Here is a 19,227-nt window from a genome sequence, read left to right on the forward strand (position 1 = left end):
GAGGTGAGAACCAACACCCCAATCTTCCCAAGAACAGTTTACCAAACTTCACAGCAGTTTTTTTTCCAAGGCTTTTTTAAAAAGTATCATCCACACAATACAAGTGCTTCTAATGAAGTTAACTATCTTGCATAAGAAATGCTGCGTCCGAAATTCTGAGTAGCAGTGAGCAGGTTTTCATAGAAGATGCAGTTACCTTCTTTCACACCCAGCATCCACTGAAGCCCATCCTGTCAATTTCTCACATACCAGATCTATTTGCAACTTAAGTAGTGGATTTCAAAATAAATCTATCAATCTTTAAGTTCTGCTATTCTGCATTCAGTGTGCACACACAACCACGTTATTACCGACTGCATCAACTAACATTATGATTTACTCTTTTTCCTCATGCTGCATGGATGCCACAGGCTAAGTGAACATTAAAACAAAGTTACCACTAGGAGTTCATAATCTTAGCCAAAACACAGAAAACATTCCATTCTAAACCTTACTCCTCCTAGCCTTATGTAATTTTCACCAAAACAAAAAGCAAAAACACCAGCAATCAAAAACAAACCTCATCCTTTCTAGTTCAAATTTATGTTTAGTCTTTACCAAGAAGTCGGTGGTGGTGGTAAGCTTAAGAAACTCAGACAAGGCATCTTTGTGGCAATTTCTGTGGGGGGGGGGGGTGGGAGGAAGGGGGGCATTTACAGACAGCATTCAGACCTTTTTGCTCTCCCATAACTCTGAAGTGCCATTCAGGCAATCAAGCTAGTCTTGCACTTAATCATCCATAAACAAGTGCGAGATGTTTGAAAAAGATGGCTACAGAAAAAAGTTGAATGTTACAATTGACTAAGCAGGTTTTTCAGATGTTGCGTTACAATTCAAGAGTCAGTAGGTGAATGCTTCAAATCTGACTTTTCCAGACTAAATAACTTTATGTTCAGTTTTGAAACTGAACAGGTTTTGATGTGGTCAATACCTGAACAAGTAGGAATCACCCTTATCCCAGGAATGATCTGATAGAAAGATTAGTTAAGTTTCATTGATCAAGAGTTGTAGTTTGATGGAAGACATTGGGAAAATGGAAAAAACAATTTTAATTGTGCCTTTCATATACCTGTATCTTAAAAATAAACATTGCCCCTATCTACAGTAGCAGTATAAAACCCTAAGATACAAATACTAGAGGGAAAAAAATTTAAGTGTAGTCGTCCAAGTACAATGTGGGGTGTGTGCAAAAACAACTCCCCCGTTCCCCCACACAGAGAGTAGTCAATAAGGACTCACTTCTACTGTGAAGTATGAGAAACTGAATCAGAGATCAGGGTTGGAAGGGACCTCAGGAGGTCATCTAGTCCAACCCCCTGCTCAAAGAAGGACCAATCAAGAATCTGGATGATTATAAGGTTGTGAAGTACTACAAGATTCTATATTTTTTAATTTATCAGCCGCATATGACCAATAATCACCATCTGACTACTTCACTGCATGTCCATTCCCATTCTCTTCCCTTTGTCTTATATTTTTTAAATGTAAGATCTTTAAGGAACAGACCATGCTTTTGTGATTGAAACAAAAACCCACCACACCAACCAACTGTACAAATGTACAGTCACATGCACACAGAAGTGTCAAAGGAGAAGTTTCATCAATGCACCACCACTGTATGGAGGAACAGAAAAGTATCAAGTGCTAGAAATGGGGGATAGAGATGTTTGTAACATAGATTAGAAGAAATCCTTATACCTACAGTAATCCTAATTAAACCTTGTATTTACAACATAAGCAGAAAGGGGAATAGATCCCATTATTTACTTACTAGTAAAGTATCAAGTTGTTGCACAAGACAAAATAAAGATCTGATCCCTGCATCGTGAAGTTACATTTTCTTCAATGTGCAAGGCCAGGAGAAAACAAGTTGCCTCAGGCTTGTCTACACTGCCACTTTACAGTGCTGCAATTTTCTCACTCAGGGGTGTGAAAAACACATACACGCCGCCGAGCGCTACGAGTTTCAGTACTGTAAAGTGGCAGTGTAGACAGGGCACCAGTGCTGCAAGCCGCGCTTCCAGCACTGGTAGCTACTCGCCCCGTGGGGGCGGATTTTTTGTTTTGTTTTTACACAGCGCTGGGAAAAGCTCTCCCCCAGCACTGGTGCCACAACTACACAGCCACATTAAAGTACTGCCGCAGGAGCGCTTTAGCATTGCTAGTGAAGACATGCCCTCAGACTAGTCAACCTATTAATGTGAAGTAATTAAAAAAGAAAGACTTAAGCAACATATTCTCATGACCTTACTCAAGACAGAAGGAGAACAACAAGCCATCAGTTTATATCCACATGGGCTTACCAGTGTGAAGATTCCAAGGAAGTTGTGGCCTTCGAACAAGTATAGCGTTACTTTTATTTGCAGTGAAACAGTTTGGCAGACAAAGCCATTTCACTGTCTTACAACAGCAGCCCTTTCTTCACTCCCTCAGGCTTGGAGAGCATAAAGGCTTCAATAACTGGTGGCGTTTTCCACCTCTCCTTCCTCTGAATAGGAGTTGGGGGAGAATACTTAGGAATGCAGCATCTCACATCTGCCACTGAATGTAAAACACTACCTTCCAAGAGGTTTTGCACATCTGAATGGAACTCCACCCTAATAAAGCAATGCAGCAATCCAGGTCTCAATTTTCCTCACTTCAGAGTGGAGTTTAAAAATAAGCAGGCTTCACTATTACACTTAACACATTTCAAGGGACCATTCAAGGTGGACTACTTATGCTAAATAATGCATTCCACCTCCTATTTAGCTGCGACACTCCAAGTACACTTCCCAGCCTGGAAGAACAGTTCTATGTCAGCTCAAAAGCTTGTTTCTCTCATCAACAGAAGTTGGTCCAATAGAAGATACTGCCCCCTCACCCATCTTGTCACTGTGATTTTTCACACTTTTATGTTCATATGTACTGTGCAATCTTATGTTAGCCCCCTTGTGCGTATCCATTATGATAGTCTTTAAACATATGATTGTGCACCATACCCCCAGCCCCACACCCCCTGTCTGAGGTTCCCAGAACTGCTACTGTGTCGCTGCCTCAGTGAGAGTTTTGCTATTACTAGCTGTGTGACAACTGCCTGACACACCAGCTTGTTCTTCTTACCAGCAAACTCTTCTGGACCCTGCCAGTCCTAACCTTGCCTTGCAAGTTACAAATAGTGAACCCCAAATTACCCCATTGACTTCCCACTGCAGCATCCAGTGCTCTCCTGGAACACTCTCAGAAATGTGCTGCTCCTTTAGAGAGACAGTAACCGCTGCTAATTACTTGAATTGGGGGTGAACACTCCTATTTGCATCACAGCACTGAATTGTTTTTTTACTAAAACAAGTTTATTAAACAAAATGACATAGGATTAAGTGATACCAAGCCATTAAAATAAAAAGCATTACAAGCCAACAAAAGCAAAAACAGTTCCAAGACCAAAAAAAAAAAAACCACAACCAACTTACTTTCAGCAATTTACCCATCTTTTTCTAAGCAAGTTTCTCACCTAATCTGTTCCCAAAGACTTCAGCACCATTGACTGAAGAACCCAACATTCAGTGATTTCAAAAGCTCCAGTGCCTTGAATCCCCCAAGTGATGGACAACTATGGGGTTCTCTCCCCTTTCTTTTTATAGTCCAATCTCAGGTAGCCACTCTGTGTTCCTCATTTTCCAGGTGCCCAATTTGAGATAACTGGGTTCTGCTTTGCAGGAGTACAGCTACAGCTGTGTACGCTCAGAAGTCAACGGGAGTTGTGCTTTGAATATATGAAGTGCCATATAATGCTGAGTACTCTGAAAAAATATCATGTTCCAGGCATCTCCCACTGGGCACCCAAAATTGAAGATTTGGCCTTAACCTACATCTCAGTTCTCCACCAATGAAACAGAAACAAGATCACCTCACGAGGGTGCTGGAAAAATAAACTGACAATTTGTGAAGCCCCAGATGCTGCTATGAACAGCACATAAAAATGCCCATGAGGAAATTAATACTGTAATAAGTGCAGGGTTTATATGGTGTGTAATAAATTAAGTATGGGAGCACACATTGAATGAAGAGAAGAAGAAATACAGAGTAGCTCTTGCCGTTCAGCGAGCACTGTCCATTCTACGCACTGAATGAAGCTAGGAAATAAATATTATGTGATCACATAATTAAAGATCATCATAATGGAAATGTACATTGGGAGCACAGATTAAGGTTGCAAGGGCAACCTTCATTCTGTAGTTTCTAACTTTCAAGTGCTTGATTTGCAATTTTAATGTCATTTCGTACGTAATTTTGTAGGTTTTTAAAAGTGTAAGCTGAAAACAAATTGTCTTGTGGAGTCATACTGACCCACAAAGGGATCAACATCAGTGTTGAACTAGAGCTGGTTGAAAACGGCAAATTTTACAAGAGTGAATATTTTTCATTTTGTTTGGAATGTCCCAGAATAATTAATTAGTTTCAGTGAAAAACTAAATGAAAAAACATTTTGTTATTATTTTCCATCAAGGAAACTTTCATTTCCCCCTTCCCCCCCAAGAGGAAAGGAGAAAAGTGTGAGTTCCCCTACAAAGAGGTTTAGTCTGAGGTGTTCAAGCTTTTAAAGGTTTCTGAACAACCGGATCAGTCTGAATAAATAAAAAATTTAAGCAGTTTGCAAAATGTATATTATTGGTCATACATTTCGCTATTACATGCTATAAAACAACAGCTTTTTCTAACTCTGTAGATTAGAATTTCACATTAATACAGTTTAGCTAAGGTTCCAACACAAACATTTGAAAATCGAAGTATTGCAATGTATGTGAAATGCAGCAGAAGAGATAGAGCAGTTCAGTCTTCAGTTACATTTCCCACCACTAACACAGTCCTTTTATATTAGATGCAAGAATTAATATAGGACACACTGTACCCCAATACTAGTGCAGTGAGAGAAGTAAATCAGTCTATCATCTATGTTCATGAGATACAAAGCACAAATGGCAAGTGAAACAGAACTGGGTGCATTAGTTCGTTTGCCCTGTGGGTCCAATGAGGGCAGCAGGCAGAGCCTAATTCATCTGTCTCCTCGGCCTGACAAACTTAATTTTCTCTAAATCCTTTTTAGAGCCATGTCTTGTTATGATCAGTAAATATGAGTCATTTGAGTTCCTATCTATTAAGTCAAGACATGTATGCTTTAGCAAAATATACAATAGTAAGAGCAGGACCAGCACAGAGGAGGTTAATAACATCTGAAAGCCTGGAAGCAAAAACTGACAAAATATGCTACAGTTAGTTTGTAGCAGCAGGCTGAAAGCTGCTTATTTTTGTACTAGAAAATGCAGTGTTTTCACCAAGTAAACGTACAGTGATTTGAAATATAGTAACAGAGGGCAGTGCATGGCCTTTCAATAAAGATATCTGAAGACTGTGAAAAAAAACCTCACAAGGTAGAAAGCCATACCTGAATAGCTTCCTTAAGTATAGAATAAGGGATGAGGGCAAGAAAAAGATCAAGGGGCAGGAGGAGATATCTGCAGAGAGACAGGAAATTAACCAGAAGAGAAATAAAATGGGACTTCAACAGAGAGGAGAAACTGACATAACGATCTACCTGCACAATAAGGAATTGCCAGTGCACCCAAAGGACTAGATCAATGACCATCATAATGAGGTCTTCACACCGTATGGAAAACTGATTGCTAAACCAAGTCAGTAAAATGCTTTTAAAGACTTGTTGCTGAACACAGAATAAATGCTAGGTTTCATACTTTCCCCAAGTTTTGCTCAGAAGCCTACACTTACTTATGAATGTACACACACTCACAAACGGGATACAAAGACAATTGCTCTGAGATGTAAAGTACGCTTGTACCTCCTAGCACAGCACTGAGTAGCGGCGATGCTGTCACAGATGCGGCTCCGAAACGCCACAGGAGCCTTCTGGCCTTGCTGTGCCACTCCATCCTCACGCCGTACGGCTCTCTGAGCGTCAAACACTACACTTTACAACTCGGAGTTAACGCGCCCCGGCCCTCGAGCTTCCCCGGGGAGAGGAGTGTTTGGAAGAGAGAGAATCGTGAAGAGCTTCTAGTCTCGGTAGTTTGTCTGCGCGGAGGTGGTGTTCTCCCTCCCTCCCTCCCTCTCCAGTGTGAACGCGCGTTCGCCGACACCCGGGCGGCCACGCTACATTTTGAACTCCACCAGTGTAAACACCTGCACAAAGCCCCGTGAAACACCTAGCAGATCCCAGGCGCTAACGTGTCGCCCTGCGGAGGCCGATCAGCCTGCCTGTTCCTGCTCTCAGAGCCGGAGCCAGCGTCACCCCCCCCCCCCTCAACTTACTTCCGCAAGTTGGAAATAAGCGACCTGGGGGAAGCGCGCCAGTGAGAAGGCGCAGGGGAAGGGGCAACGAGCGGGGTAAACAAGGGGGTAGCGAGTGAGCCGGAAGGCAGCCCGCGGAGCCGGGCGCGCAGGGCGAGCCCGGCCGATGGCGGACACACACCAGCCGCCGGGGATACTCACCTCTTTAATCTTGGCCCGTTTCTGCTGGACGTCAGGGTCCGCCGGCTCCCGCCCCACGGCCCCGACGGGCTTGCGGAAGAGCAGGCTGGGCAGCCCGGCGGCCCCCGCCTCCTTCCCGCCGCGCCTGTCCTGGAGAAGTTTCTCCTTGTCCTGGCGGATGTCCCGGCGGATCTCCTCGGGCAGCTTCTGCAGCGTCTCCTTGGCCTCGCGCAGAGCCCGCTCGTGATCCTCGCGGATCTTGGCCAAGTTCTCCGCGGCCGCCTCCCCGGCGCTGCTGCTCCCGGCGGCGGGGCCGGCTCCGGGCGGCGGGGCGCGCTGCTCCCCTCCGGGCGGCGGCGGGGGCGGCTGCTGCAGGGCGGCGGGCGAGTGGAAGAAGACGCCGCTGAGCAGCTTGGAGGAGTCGGGCAGGAAGAAGATGGCCCCGAAGCAGAGGGTGATGAAGGCGCTGAACACCAGCAGCAGCACGAACTTCTCCGTCAGCCGGAACGCGCTGGGGCCCGACGCCTTCCTGCCGCCGCCCGGGCCGCCGCCCAGCGGGCCGCCCAGCGCGCCGGGCCCCGCGGGGCTGCCGAACAGCGGCAACAGGCTCACGGCGGGCATGGCTCAGCGCCCCGCGCAAAGTTCCCCCTCGGCAGCGGCGGCAGGAACTTTTCCGCTCCGCTCTCCCCGGCGGGTCCGGCTGCGCGGCGCGGCGCGGCTGCCTGTCAGCTGCTGCCCATGCTGCCGCTGGAGACAGAGCGCCGAGACCCCTCACACACGCGCGCGCGCGCCCGCCGCCTCGCCCTGCCTGCGAACAACTGCCAGGCAGCGCCGGCCTCCGCCTGCCGGAGCCAGGGGGAGCGGCGCCGCCGGGCCAATCAGCGCGTGGGCGGGGGGAGTGGGCGGGGCTGGCGGGGGAAGGGGGCGGGGCGCGCGTGTGAGAGTGGCACACGCACACGCACGGGGCGGGGCTGGGGAGGAAGGCGAAGGGCGGGGACCCTGGTCCACACGAACAGCTCCGGGCGCCTGGGGCGGCGCTCGAGCGGGCAGCAGCCTCCGCGGCATTAATGAGAGTAATGCTATTCAGTGAGGGTCCCACTGTTTCTTTAATCGCATCTGTGTAAGCTGGTTTTAATTTGCCTTTTTTTTTTCCCCTTCCTGCTGCTGCTTTTGTTTTTTGCTCTGGCGGTGGGGTTTGACTGGGTGGGCGGTGGGCGTTTATTCTTTATCGTTTGACGTCCGCAAAAGGGAAGATCGCCAAGGTTAAAACGACATTAGCATAGACCCCCTATTGATTAGTGCAGATTAATTAGTCATCTGAGGGGTTGGCAGCCATCCCGCCGCTTGACTTTTTAATTGTTAAATACTTTAGTAATGATCTTTGATAAGAAATTAGAGGGTTTTGCAAATCTTTCCAGCCTGGAGGCATCTGGCTACAACTGTTTCGTAATATACATAGATGTAGCATTAATTATCTTAAAGCAGAGATTGCAGATTCATAAATACAGAGAGAGAAACACAAATGTGTACTTTGCCATACAAAGTGCAACAACTTTGTCTTTTCAAGAACGTCACTCGGAGTCAAAAGTAAGCTGGGCTTTCCAGGCCTTCTCGTGGTTTAATACCACTTTTCATGCACCTTCTATTCCAAAAAGCAGAGCTTTGCTTTCACCATTACATTTTCAGTTTATACATTTTTTAAGTATCAAAGATGACTCCCTTCCCCACCCACAGCAAGAGCTCCTCTACAAATGAAACAATTTCTGCCACATAGTACCCACACATGGTAGACCACAATGTAGCATTCCATTTCAGGAGTTTGAGGTCCTGCCTCTTCTTGGCTGTCTTGTGCCTGACATGCTGAGCTCAATCCACACTTGACAGCTGCTTTCTCTCCTTCTAGTCGTTCAATTCTCTTAGGCTGGGTCTTCATAAACCCCAAGGGTTTTCTCACAGAGCTCACTCAGATCCTTTTGTAACAGTAAAAAGAAAAGGAGTACTTGTGGCACCTTAGAGACTAACCAATTTATTTGAGCATAAGCTTTCGTGAGCTACAGCTCACTTCATCGGATGCATACCGTGGAAACTGCAGAAGACATTATATACACAGAGACCATGAAACAATACCTCCTCCCACCCCACTCTCCTGCTGGTAATAGCTTATCTAAAGTGATCACTCTCCTTACAATGTGTATGATAATCAAGTTGGGCCATTTCCAGCACAAATCCAGGTTTTCTCACCCTCCGCGCCCCCCCCCCCCCCCCACACACACAAACTGTCGTTCCTTGTTTCCTTGTGCTAACCCCAGGTGCTTTTGTTTTGCTTGTAAACTTTAAGACGGATCTCAAGAAGCTATCTTGATGCTTAGGCCCTGTAATTGTTTTTTTAAAACCTAAAAATTCCAGATGTATTTTCTTTCTTTTTGTTTTTACTACAATTTACCTTTTTTTAGGAACAGGATTGGATTTTTGTGTCCCTAAGAGGTTTGTACATGTTGTTTAATTAGCTGGTCACAGCAGCTAATTCTTTTGTTTTCTTTCTCAGCTCTTCCCAGGAGGGGAGGGTGAAAGGGCTTGAGGGTACCCCACAGGAAGGAGTTCCCAAGTGCTTCTTCCTGGGTTCTAAAAGGGGTTTTTGCACTTGGGTGGTGGCAGCATCTACCCATCCAAGGTCAGAGAAAAGCTGTAACCTTGGGAGTTTAATACAAGCCTGGAGTGGCCAGTATTAATTTTTAGAAACCTTGCGGGCCCCCACCTTCTGCATTTGAAGTGCCAGAGTGGGGGGATCAGTCTTGACAGCTTCCTTCTCTGTCTGTAGCTGCAGGAAACTCTTACTTCCTCTGTAGTCTTTCAGTGAACTTATTCAGCTCTTCCTGGAGCTGGGAGGTCTTGGCCTGTTTCACCCACTTTGGACTCTGGGCTTGTCTACACTACAAAATTAAGTCGACTTAAGTTGACGTACAGCCACCAATGGGTGGCGGGTATAATAGGCCAGGGAAGGCTTTGCCTTTCCTGGTGCTGCTGCTGACCCGCTGCCGGACAACTGGGCCATGGTGCCCCCCCTTTTCCGAGACCCACACCACCTCCTCCACTCCACCCCCAAAGGTCCCCGCTGCTTGCTGCGTCCCTCCTCTCTGGATGGGGGAGTGAGGAATGACGCGGAGAGCCCGTGGCCAGCGGACTGAGGAGGCTCAGTCAGGCGCTGCTGGGGCTGGTGACTCGGCGGGGTGGGGGACAAGGTCTTCAGGGGCAGGAGGAGCAGGCACTCAGGGAGGCTGACGGCGGCTCTGCCCAGCCCAACTGTGATTGGAGGGCATCAGGGGCAGGGGTCTGGTGGCTTGGGGAGGCTGCCAGCTCAGCCTGGCACTGAGGACGGCTCAACTCTGGCGGTGCTGGGGCTGACGCGGTGCTCAGGGGAGCCAGCCGCCAGTGGCTCTGTCAGGTGCTGGGGCCGGCCCGGAGCTTGGCGGGGCTGGTGGGTCAGGCCAGCGCAGGGGCCAGCCTGCGCTTGGGGGGCCTGAGGCTCAGTCTGGTGCTGGGGTGTGTGTGGATCAGGGGGGCTGGCGGCAGCAGCGGCTCAGCCCGATGTAGCTGGGGTGGGCAGGCCGGGGCTCCTCCAGTTGGGGGTCCCCTCAGGGCTTTTCCTTTTTGGGGAGGAGGGGTTTCGGGGCTCCAGCGTGCAGGGGGGCGGTAATTCAAGCGGTGGTTCATGTCCACACTTGCTCCTTCAGTCAGTGGTGCGCGTCCTTACCAGGAGTGCTTCCACTGACTGAAGTGGGGCATTGTGGGACATTGACAGCTGGAGCCTGGCAGCTCTGGGGCTGACAGCCTCAGCTGTAGATGTGGAGTTCACAGCTGCTCCCTCCCACAGCTGTCAGTTGGGTGGTGGACTCACAGCTGTCAGCACTGGGGCTGTCAGCACTGGGGCAAGGGTGGTGGGGTAGGAGAGGGGCTAGGGCTCCAGCTGTCAGCCCCATTCAAGGTTGACAGCCAACAGCTGATGTAAGTAATGGAGGGTCTACACAGACACTGCAGGCTACCAGAGGTGAAAGTAAGCCGGTACGCCCCAGTACGGCGTACCGACAAGAGCCCGTGCACCGTACCAGAGTGGATCGGCTTCCCCAGTCGGCAATTTAAAGGGCCTGGGGCTCCCAGCAGTGGCTGGAGCCCCGGGCCCTTTAAATTGCCTCCGGAGCCCTGCTGCCAGAGCCCTGAGGAAGCGGCGGCAGGGCTCAGGTGGCAGTTTAAAGGGCCTGGGCTCCAGCCGTCTTTACCGCCCCGGGCCCTTTAAATAGCCACCAGAGCCCTGCTGCCACTTCCCCAGGACTCCGGTAGGTTCTGGGGATGTTTTAAAGGACCCAGGGCGGTAGCGGCAACCGGAGCCCTAGACCCTTTAAATCACCACCCAAGCCCTGCTGCTGGAGCCCCGGGGGTTGCGGCGGCAATTTAAAGGGCCCAGGGCTTCACTGCAGTACCAGCGGCTGTGTCATAAATATAAAGGGAAGGGTAAACCCCTTTAAAATCCCTCCTGGCCAGAGGAAAAATCCTCTCACCTGTAAAGGGTTAAGAAGCTAGGATAACCTCGCTCGCACCTGACCAAAATGCTTTCAAAAGCTGGGAGGAGGGAGAAAAACAAAGGGTCTCTGGCTGTCTGTGTGATGCTTTGGCCGGGGATAGAACAGGAATGGAGTCTTAGAACTTTTAGTAAATAATCTAGCTAGATATGTGTTAGATTATGATTTCTTTAAATGGCTGAGAAAATAGCTGTGCTGAATAGAATGAATATTGATGTCTGTGTTCTTTTTTGTAACTTAAGGTTTTGCCTAGAGGGATTCTCTATGTTTTGAATCTAATTACCCTGTAAGGTATTTACCATCCTGATTTTACAGAGGTGATTCTTTTTTACTTCTATTAAAAGTCGTCTTGTAAGAAAACTGAATGCTTTTTCATTGTTCTAAGATCCAAGGGTTTGGGTCTGTGCTCACCTATGCAAATTGGTGAGGATTTTTATCAAACCTTCCCCAGGAAGTGAGGTGCAAGGGTGGGGAAGATTTTGGGGGAATGATGTTTCCAAACAACGTTTTCTCAGGAACCCAGATAAAGTTTGGTGGTGGCAGAGGAAGTCCAAGGGCAAAGGGTAAAATAGTTTATACCTTGGGGAAGTTTTAACCTAAGCTGGTAAAAGTAAGCTTAGGAGGTTTTCATGCAGGTCCCCACATCTGTACCCTAGAGTTCAGAGTGGGGAAAGAACCTTGACAGGCTGTGAGCCCCGGGCCCTTTAAATTGCTGCTGGAACCCCCGGCTGCCACTGCTACCCCGGGGCTCCAGCAGCGGGGCTCGGGTAGCGATTTAAAGGGCCCAGGGCTCCCACTGCCACTACCCTCCGGAGCCCTTTAAATTGCCACCTGAGCCCTGGAGTAGCAGCAGTGGGGCTCCGGCGGTGATTTAAAGGGCTAGGGGCTGCCACTACTGCAGCTGGAGCCCCAGGCCCTTTAAATCACCCCCGAGCCCTGGGGCTCCCAGCCGTCTCTGCAGCTGGTAGCTCTAGAGTGATTTAAAGACCCCGGGGCTCCCAGCTGCTGCTACCACAGTCCCAGCTCCAGGCCCTTTAAATCTTGATTTAAAGGGCCCGGGGATGTAAAGGCACCGCCTCTTCAGGTAGAGGCCATGCCTCTTCCGGTTGAGGCCCCACTCCTCCTAAGGACTCCGGAGTACCGGTAAGTCCTTTAAGTTACTTTCACCCCTGCAGGCCACTTACTGTGGCAGAAGCAGCATTGTAGTGCAGACACTGACAAAATTAGATCGATGTAAGCTGCCTTATGTTGACCTAACTCTGTAGTGTAGATGAAGCTTCTGTTATTGCTCCTTTATCAGCCCCTTCTGTTCTTTCTTAGTCTCCCGTTTTATCTGCATTCCTGACAGCAGCTGCCAGGCCTGGGAGGGATTGGCCTCCAGGTCTTACTGTTGGCCAGGATCTTCCATAGTTGCTCTTCGGGCTTGTCTGCTCATTTCTGCTGCAGGTGCAGCTGCCACTTCAGATCCTTCAGCAGGGTGCTGAGTTTCTGCTCCAGTACACAGTGTCCATCCACAGTGCCTAACAACTTGTGTCTCAGCTGGTTCCTGGTGTCCGTTAGCCACATTAATCATGTCTGACTGCCCTTTCCAAAGTGCCTCTGTCAAGAGCTGTAGGGCTTGTTCAGGTTCTTTCTATTTCAGCTCCTGGAACTTGTTCTGTTGACTGGTAGTATTGTATTAATTAAGATAGACTAAAGGGCCCAACGAGTCAAAGGTGTTAACATGAGCCCGAAACTGTCCCACATTAAATAGCTTTAAACAAGGTTCAGGGTTTGGTATAAAGAGACCACAGCCTGTTTAGTACCATGGCAAACACACCATTAAAAATATTTTTAAAAAGATGAAAAACAGTTAAAGATCTTGAAATGTAAAGTATTCCATAAGGCTTTTGTTTGAACAATATTCCTTGTTCCATTTCCCTTAAGATGGAGACAGATTTTAGAAGGAAAACTCACCTTGTCTGTCAGTCTCTTAGATGGTATCAAAGATGGTAATAACTGCCCTTTTGGGGAGAAGAGAAGAAGTTAGTTGAAATGGGCTGGAACTTTTGTTGTTGCTATTGTTATTAAAGTCCAGTCCTGTTTCCTAGAAGGCAAAACAAGAAAGGGGGGAGAAAAGGGGGGAGAAAAAAACAGAAAATGCAGCTTCTGTCTCTGGTATTGATGCTCACTTGCAAACACTCCTTGAGAAACACAGACACAACTCATGATCTGATTATCCACTCCAAGACCTGGCAAACTTGTACCAGCATTGGGCTGTTTAGGGCATTGCTTTTAGCTGCCTTTCTGGTCACAGGCTTACAGCAGTGTTGCAAAATATAGTCTTAGCTGGCTAAGCCAGATTTTTGTTAGACAGAGGAAAAAGGAGAGATAAGAAAAGAGAAGAAATAAAGTAGGAAAGAAAAAGAAGACATGGGAAGGGTGGGGGGAATGGGATGACAAAGTCTCATGTCCCAGGTGGTATCCAGAGCTGGAAGAGGTGGGGATGTCATGGTGATGGGTCCTTCTCCCGGGCCCAGTCTGGTCATGACATCTCTCAGGAGCAGGATGACAAAGGTTCAAGGTCAGAGGAGACCATGGGGGTGACAGCCATGTTGGTGAAGGCTCACTCCAGTAGCCAATGTTTTCTTTCAGAGTCTCTGTTGTTGAAGACACCAAAAGGGAGTGATGAGTATAGTCCATCCCCTCATTATTTTGTCCACCAATTAGGGATAATATCAGACACATTGATTTCATTGAGTTCTGGTCCCACACTTTTCTTATTTACATGGCAAGATCTTAACACAGTCCTTGTGTTAAATCAGTAGGCCTTTTTGTTTGGACTAATTCAGTTTTTCCGTCTCCCTCTGGTAACTTTTCCCATTAACATGTGTTACAGGCTGTTGTGAGACTTCATAAACATTCACTCACTTGTCACAGGTGAGCTCACAATTAGGATAAATTTGTAGGCCCAATTCTCACAACAGTTCCTTCTCCATCTCGTTTGCCTGGTGACCTTCAGCCTGATGTTTCTTGTACTATAGGTTCCACTGATGTTCAAGCTGTATGACCCTCACTTCCCAGGTTGTAAGGGAAAATCTGTACTCAGACACCATTATTCTTTCTATCATCTGTAACTTGGCCCTTAGGTCTCTATCTGCTCTTGCAAACCAGTTGTTCCCTGCTGTGGCATTGATTTGATGTCCTCAAGTTGAGCTACTCAGGTTTCTGGGCATTGCTTCTCTTCTAGAGTTCCCTGACCTTGAGTATATGCCACTACCATAGCTCGTCCATCCTAGTTGTGTAGTGTCTGGTATTTGGCACCTTGCTTAAGTGTAAGCTCTTCCTGTGATTGGAGCATCTTATTATCGTCTGTCTAAGAAGGTGCTGGAGCTATATTCTTAAGCATTGGGCTTCTCGGGCATGAACTCAGACTTCCTCATGAAGAAGGCTGCATTCCCTTCTCAGCATGTTAATTTGCCACTTCATTTTAGCCATGACTAAGTATCTTCTCTCCCTCTCTGCTACTAGTTCTGCCTGCCTGGTACTCCCTGGGCTTGCTTCCCTTGCTCAAACAGTTTCAGTAGGAAAACCCACATTTGGGCCTGTAAACTGTGTAGCAATATCATTAATGTTCTTTTCACCCATGTTTCCTGGGACCCTGAGAATCTCTGGACCAACTGTGGCCCTCTCCTGAGCTTCATCCACCTGGGGACCCCACTTTTCCTCCAGGCCCCCTCAAATTTCCTAAATTCTCATTATGTAAGGCTGAGGAAGATATCAAAATAGCCTCAGTAAATGGGAGGACTGTGAGCCCTGTGGTCAGGCTATTGCCGTGATGTCCACATCCCAAGTTTGCCCAGTAAAACAGCCTTTTCCTCCCCCAGAGTGATATCCCATCTGTCTGAGACTCAAAATGTGCCTCATGAGGGAACAGTGTGTGGTTAATGATCCAGTTTTGGGGCCATTTGACAAAAGTATTTCCAAGATACAGATCCCTGCTGAAAAAACAGTTTTTCTAAAGGTGGATGCTTTCTACCAACAATAATATATAAACATTTAATCTAATACTATGGACCCCAAAGATACTTAAATGTTATCCAGTAAGGTCTCCCAAGCATATCGCAGGAAATTGCCCTATCTGTCACACTACTGAAGATAATTTAGATGCAAAAGGACCCTAAATTATCCCTGTGTTGCCGGCACCCAGTGCCGAGAGGCTGAACAACAGCTTGAGTTGGTTCGTTACCCGGTGTGCTGCACCCAATAATCACAACGGGGTGGAGAAGCAGAAAAGTTTATTTGAAGCTTCAAAAAGGTACAGGGAGATTTGAATCTCAAATCCTGTACCACAGAGCAGGAAGTTACACAGGCTTTTATACATCCTTTTTCCCAGCATACTTATCCAATAGCAAGCTGCTCCAAGTATCCATATAGCCAGCCAATCCAGTTCCCAGCTAGTTCCCTGATTCTCTGTATCATTTGTTAAACTATACATAAAGCTGCTTTATTCAGCATTGTTCTTCCATATCTCCCCTGTTTGGCCTTGCTTAGTTTCAGGCAGTCTGACTCTGCAACATACTGTTGCAGATTCTCAGCATAACTGCTGTGTGTGCCTCCAGGCGGGGGGGCCAAGGACACTTGGGCCTAGCACGCAGAGCTGCTGTGAGTGCCTCCAGGCAGGGGGGGGGGAAGGACACCGGGGCCTAGTGCGAGGGGGCTTCATCGACACTCGTGGTCTTCCATCCCCTCGAGTTACCTAGTGGCCATGCCCCAGTGTTCCCAACAACTCCCCCCTTTGAGAACACTCAACAGCCTTGGCTCTGAGTTTTCTCACTTGGGCTACTTATTTTTTTACAATATGACTTTGCATAAGCACTTTGTGATAGCCCTGAAGAGAATGACTTATTAACTTTTGCAAAAGGGCCCTGACACATGATACCGCACAGCATAGTACCAGTAATACAAGCAGTACAGGAAAGAGAAATTTCAATAGCAGGCTAAATAAACCACCAAGCCAAGACAACAAACCCCAGCCTGAAAACAAGGTTTGCAACCAATCGTTCTCTGGGGCAGTATAGGCAACCTGTGCTCCGGCTCGGGCATGGGCCTCAGCCTGTACCACCTTTTCATAGATCTCATAACTGCTATCATTTACATATACACAACATCGGGGCCCGATGAGGGCACAAACCCCTCCTTGGGATGCCAAGAGATAGTCCAAAGCCAGCCTGTTTTGGAGGGAAAACGTCCTGAGCTGCTGTACCTCTTTATTTAATGTTTTTACTGCTGACCCTAAATCACTAACCGAGTCCTCTAACTCTATGGCCACTTTCTCAAGTACCATCTGCAGCCTTACAGTATAGCGGCCTATGCATGCCAGGGCTGGCCCGGTAAACAGTGGCGCTATTCCCAGTACAGAGCACCCTACCAGCTTCTCGGTTGTGAGGGGATTCTTCATATTGCCCTCCAATGCCTTAGTCAGTCGCCGCAGGGTCTTTTCTCGTGACTCAACAGAGGTGTCTCGGGCATTTCTAATCTTTCCTTTGGGCAGTGTGGCAGTTATGGAAAGATGAGGAACTCCATGAGCTATATAACAGCTACCTGTCCAGTTGGCTGGCAGCACCTTGTAAGCCTTTTGGCCACATACAAAATAGTGACCCTGTAGGGCCCAGTAAGGACTGTTTCTTAAGGGGATTCCTGGGATATTTAAGGCTGCTTTTCCAAACAGTTCATATGCCCCTAGGGGGGCATCCCATCCTCCTGATTGGGTACAAGTGGGGGCATTTCTAATTGTGCCGTTCAGATTACACTTGCCATAGGGACCACTACAAACCCACCATTGGCTTGCTACATTGGAGATATTAACTGGACGGCAAGTTACAAACCCCTTTTTTTGTGGTAAGATTATTTGTGTTTCCCTAAAAGGGGAGGAACCATTACACCCACACTGTTGGCCTCCCCTGTTGGTTTTTATCCAATACCCATCAGCCCACTGTGTAATAACACAGGAGCTCTTTCCCACAGGATGCCCATAGGGATCAGATTGGTTTCGGGTAAAACATAACACTCCCTCAGTGAGTACTGCAACTGAATACTCCTGGTCCTGATAGGTGGCTTGCTGTAAAGAGGTCTTGTTCCAGAACGGTGAGTTCGTTCTTTCCTGCTCTTTGGTGGTGGCTAATTCTGCTAGGGTCAAGGGCAGCATGTCAAGGGGCATTCCCGTTTTGGGGGATAGTGGAGTTGGAGCACACACCCAGCAATCAGTCTGGTTTGTTAAAGTAGCAACATGGTGCGCAAGCAAAACAAAGGAGTTATGCTCCCGATATGCACAATTTGGAAATACCAATACAAAGAATAACAATGTTACCCAATTAATTATTACCAGAGTCTTCCCAACCCAAGGTCTCCAATACCTGGGTGGGCCCATTTTAGCATTAAGGTGCCCGCTATTTGTGTCTTTTAAACAATAGCTTTAGCCCGAGATCGTCACTAGATGAGGAGTCAGCAGGTTGGACAGTCCACTGTTCTGCTGACGAGGGGGCAGGTACTGCCTTCAGACGAGAGTGATGGATCCAGTTCTTGTGTCCCTCGATCTTTGCCGCTGTATGGGAAATCAGCAGGACGGGGGTCCTTTCCACTTTTCCTGGAGAGGCTCGTCTTTCCAGGTGCGAACAAGCACAGAGTCACCGGGCTGTAAGGAGTGAACGGGAGAGTCCAAGGGGAGAGGCTGGGAATCCTTGGTATACCTGTGAAGAGACAAGAGAACAGCAGACAGGGAACACATATACTGTGACAAAAAAACATTACCCAACTCCCATTCCCCTGACAGAACCGGGGTGCCATTCATGGGCCATGCCCTTCCAAACATAATTTCAAAGGGACTGAGCCCTAATCTACCCTTTGGGAGAACGCGGATACGGAGTAGGACGAGGGGCAAAGCATCAGGCCATCGCAGTGAGGCTTCTTGGCACACTTTTGAGAGATGCCGTTTGAGGGTCTGATTGGTACGCTCCACTACCCCACTGGCTTGCGGTCTCCAGGGCGTATGGAGTTTCCAGGGGATCTGTAAGGCATGTGAGATGCTTTGAATGATTTTTGACGTGAAGTGTGTCCCATTGTCAGATTCCATCCACAGGGGGAGTCCAAAGCGAGGAATGAGCTCCTTAACAAACTTGAGGGCCACTGTCCTGGCAGTGCAGTTACGGCATGGGAAGGCTTCTGGCCATCCGCTGAACCGATCCACTATAACAAGGAGATATTTGAACCCTTGGGTCCGGGGAAACTCAGTAAAGTCTATTTGCCACACTTGTCCGGGGCCTGAAGTGGGTGCTAGGGCAGCTGGTGGCACAGGATGTCCCGGTCGGGGGTTATTCTTTTGGCAGACTAAGCAGTCCGCTTGTACCTGGGCAGCCAGGGGTCGGAGTCCGGAAGTGATAAAGTATTTTCCCATTAGCTGGATAAGTGTTTCCCTGCCAGCATGAGTGGTTTGATGTAGTTTTTGCAGCACTGGCCGGATTAGGCCCTTTGGTAAGAGGACCTTCCCTTCTGGGGAATGGAGCCATCCCTCCTTTTCCCGGAGACCGAGTTTGTCAGTTAGCTGTCTCTCCTCCCCAGAGTACTGAGGGGTTGGAAGCTCCCCTACTGATGGGATAAGGGCATGCATATGGGCGTTCTCAGCCTGAGGGGATGGCAGGGTGGCAGCATGCTTAGCCTCTCTATCTGCCCGGGCGTTACCTCTGGCCACATCTTGATCCTCCCTTTGATGGGCTTTACAGTGTACCACCGCCACTTCCGAGGGGAGTTGTACAGCTTCTAGGAGCCGGAGGATTTGGGGCCCATACTTGACTGGGGAGCCTTGGGCTGACAGCATTCCCCTTTGCTTCCATAGGCCAGCATGAGCATGCAGCACACCAAAAGCATACTTTGAATCAGTAAAAATGTTGACCTGCTTTCCTTTTGACAGTTCAAGTGCACGGGTCAGGGCTATTAGTTCGGCAAGCTGGGCAGAGGTCCCAGCAGGTAAACCTTCAGCTTCCACAGTGTCATGGAGGGTCACAACAGCATAACCCGCCCTCCTTTGCCCATCTATTACAGTACTGCTACCATCAGTGTACCACTCATAATCTGCATTTGGGAGAGGTACATCCTTTAAATCCGGACGGCTGGA

At 48.2% G+C, this 19,227-nt stretch overlaps 1 protein-coding gene across 1 annotated transcript in view; it reads right to left on the minus strand.

The window, feature by feature from the left end:
* MAN1A1 (mannosidase alpha class 1A member 1) overlaps nucleotides 1–7,338 on the minus strand; it is a 215,514-nt gene extending 208,176 nt beyond the window's left edge. Inside the window, exon 1 of the mRNA XM_073337170.1 lies at nucleotides 6,526–7,338. Within this exon, the coding sequence (XP_073193271.1) occupies nucleotides 6,526–7,125 (600 nt within the window). The 5' untranslated portion in view covers nucleotides 7,126–7,338. The remainder of the gene's footprint in view (nucleotides 1–6,525) is intronic.
* Nucleotides 7,339–19,227: the final 11,889 nt, after the last annotated feature.

Source organism: Lepidochelys kempii, chromosome 3, assembly GCF_965140265.1.
Source record: "Lepidochelys kempii isolate rLepKem1 chromosome 3, rLepKem1.hap2, whole genome shotgun sequence".
Lineage (NCBI taxonomy): Eukaryota > Metazoa > Chordata > Testudines > Cheloniidae > Lepidochelys > Lepidochelys kempii.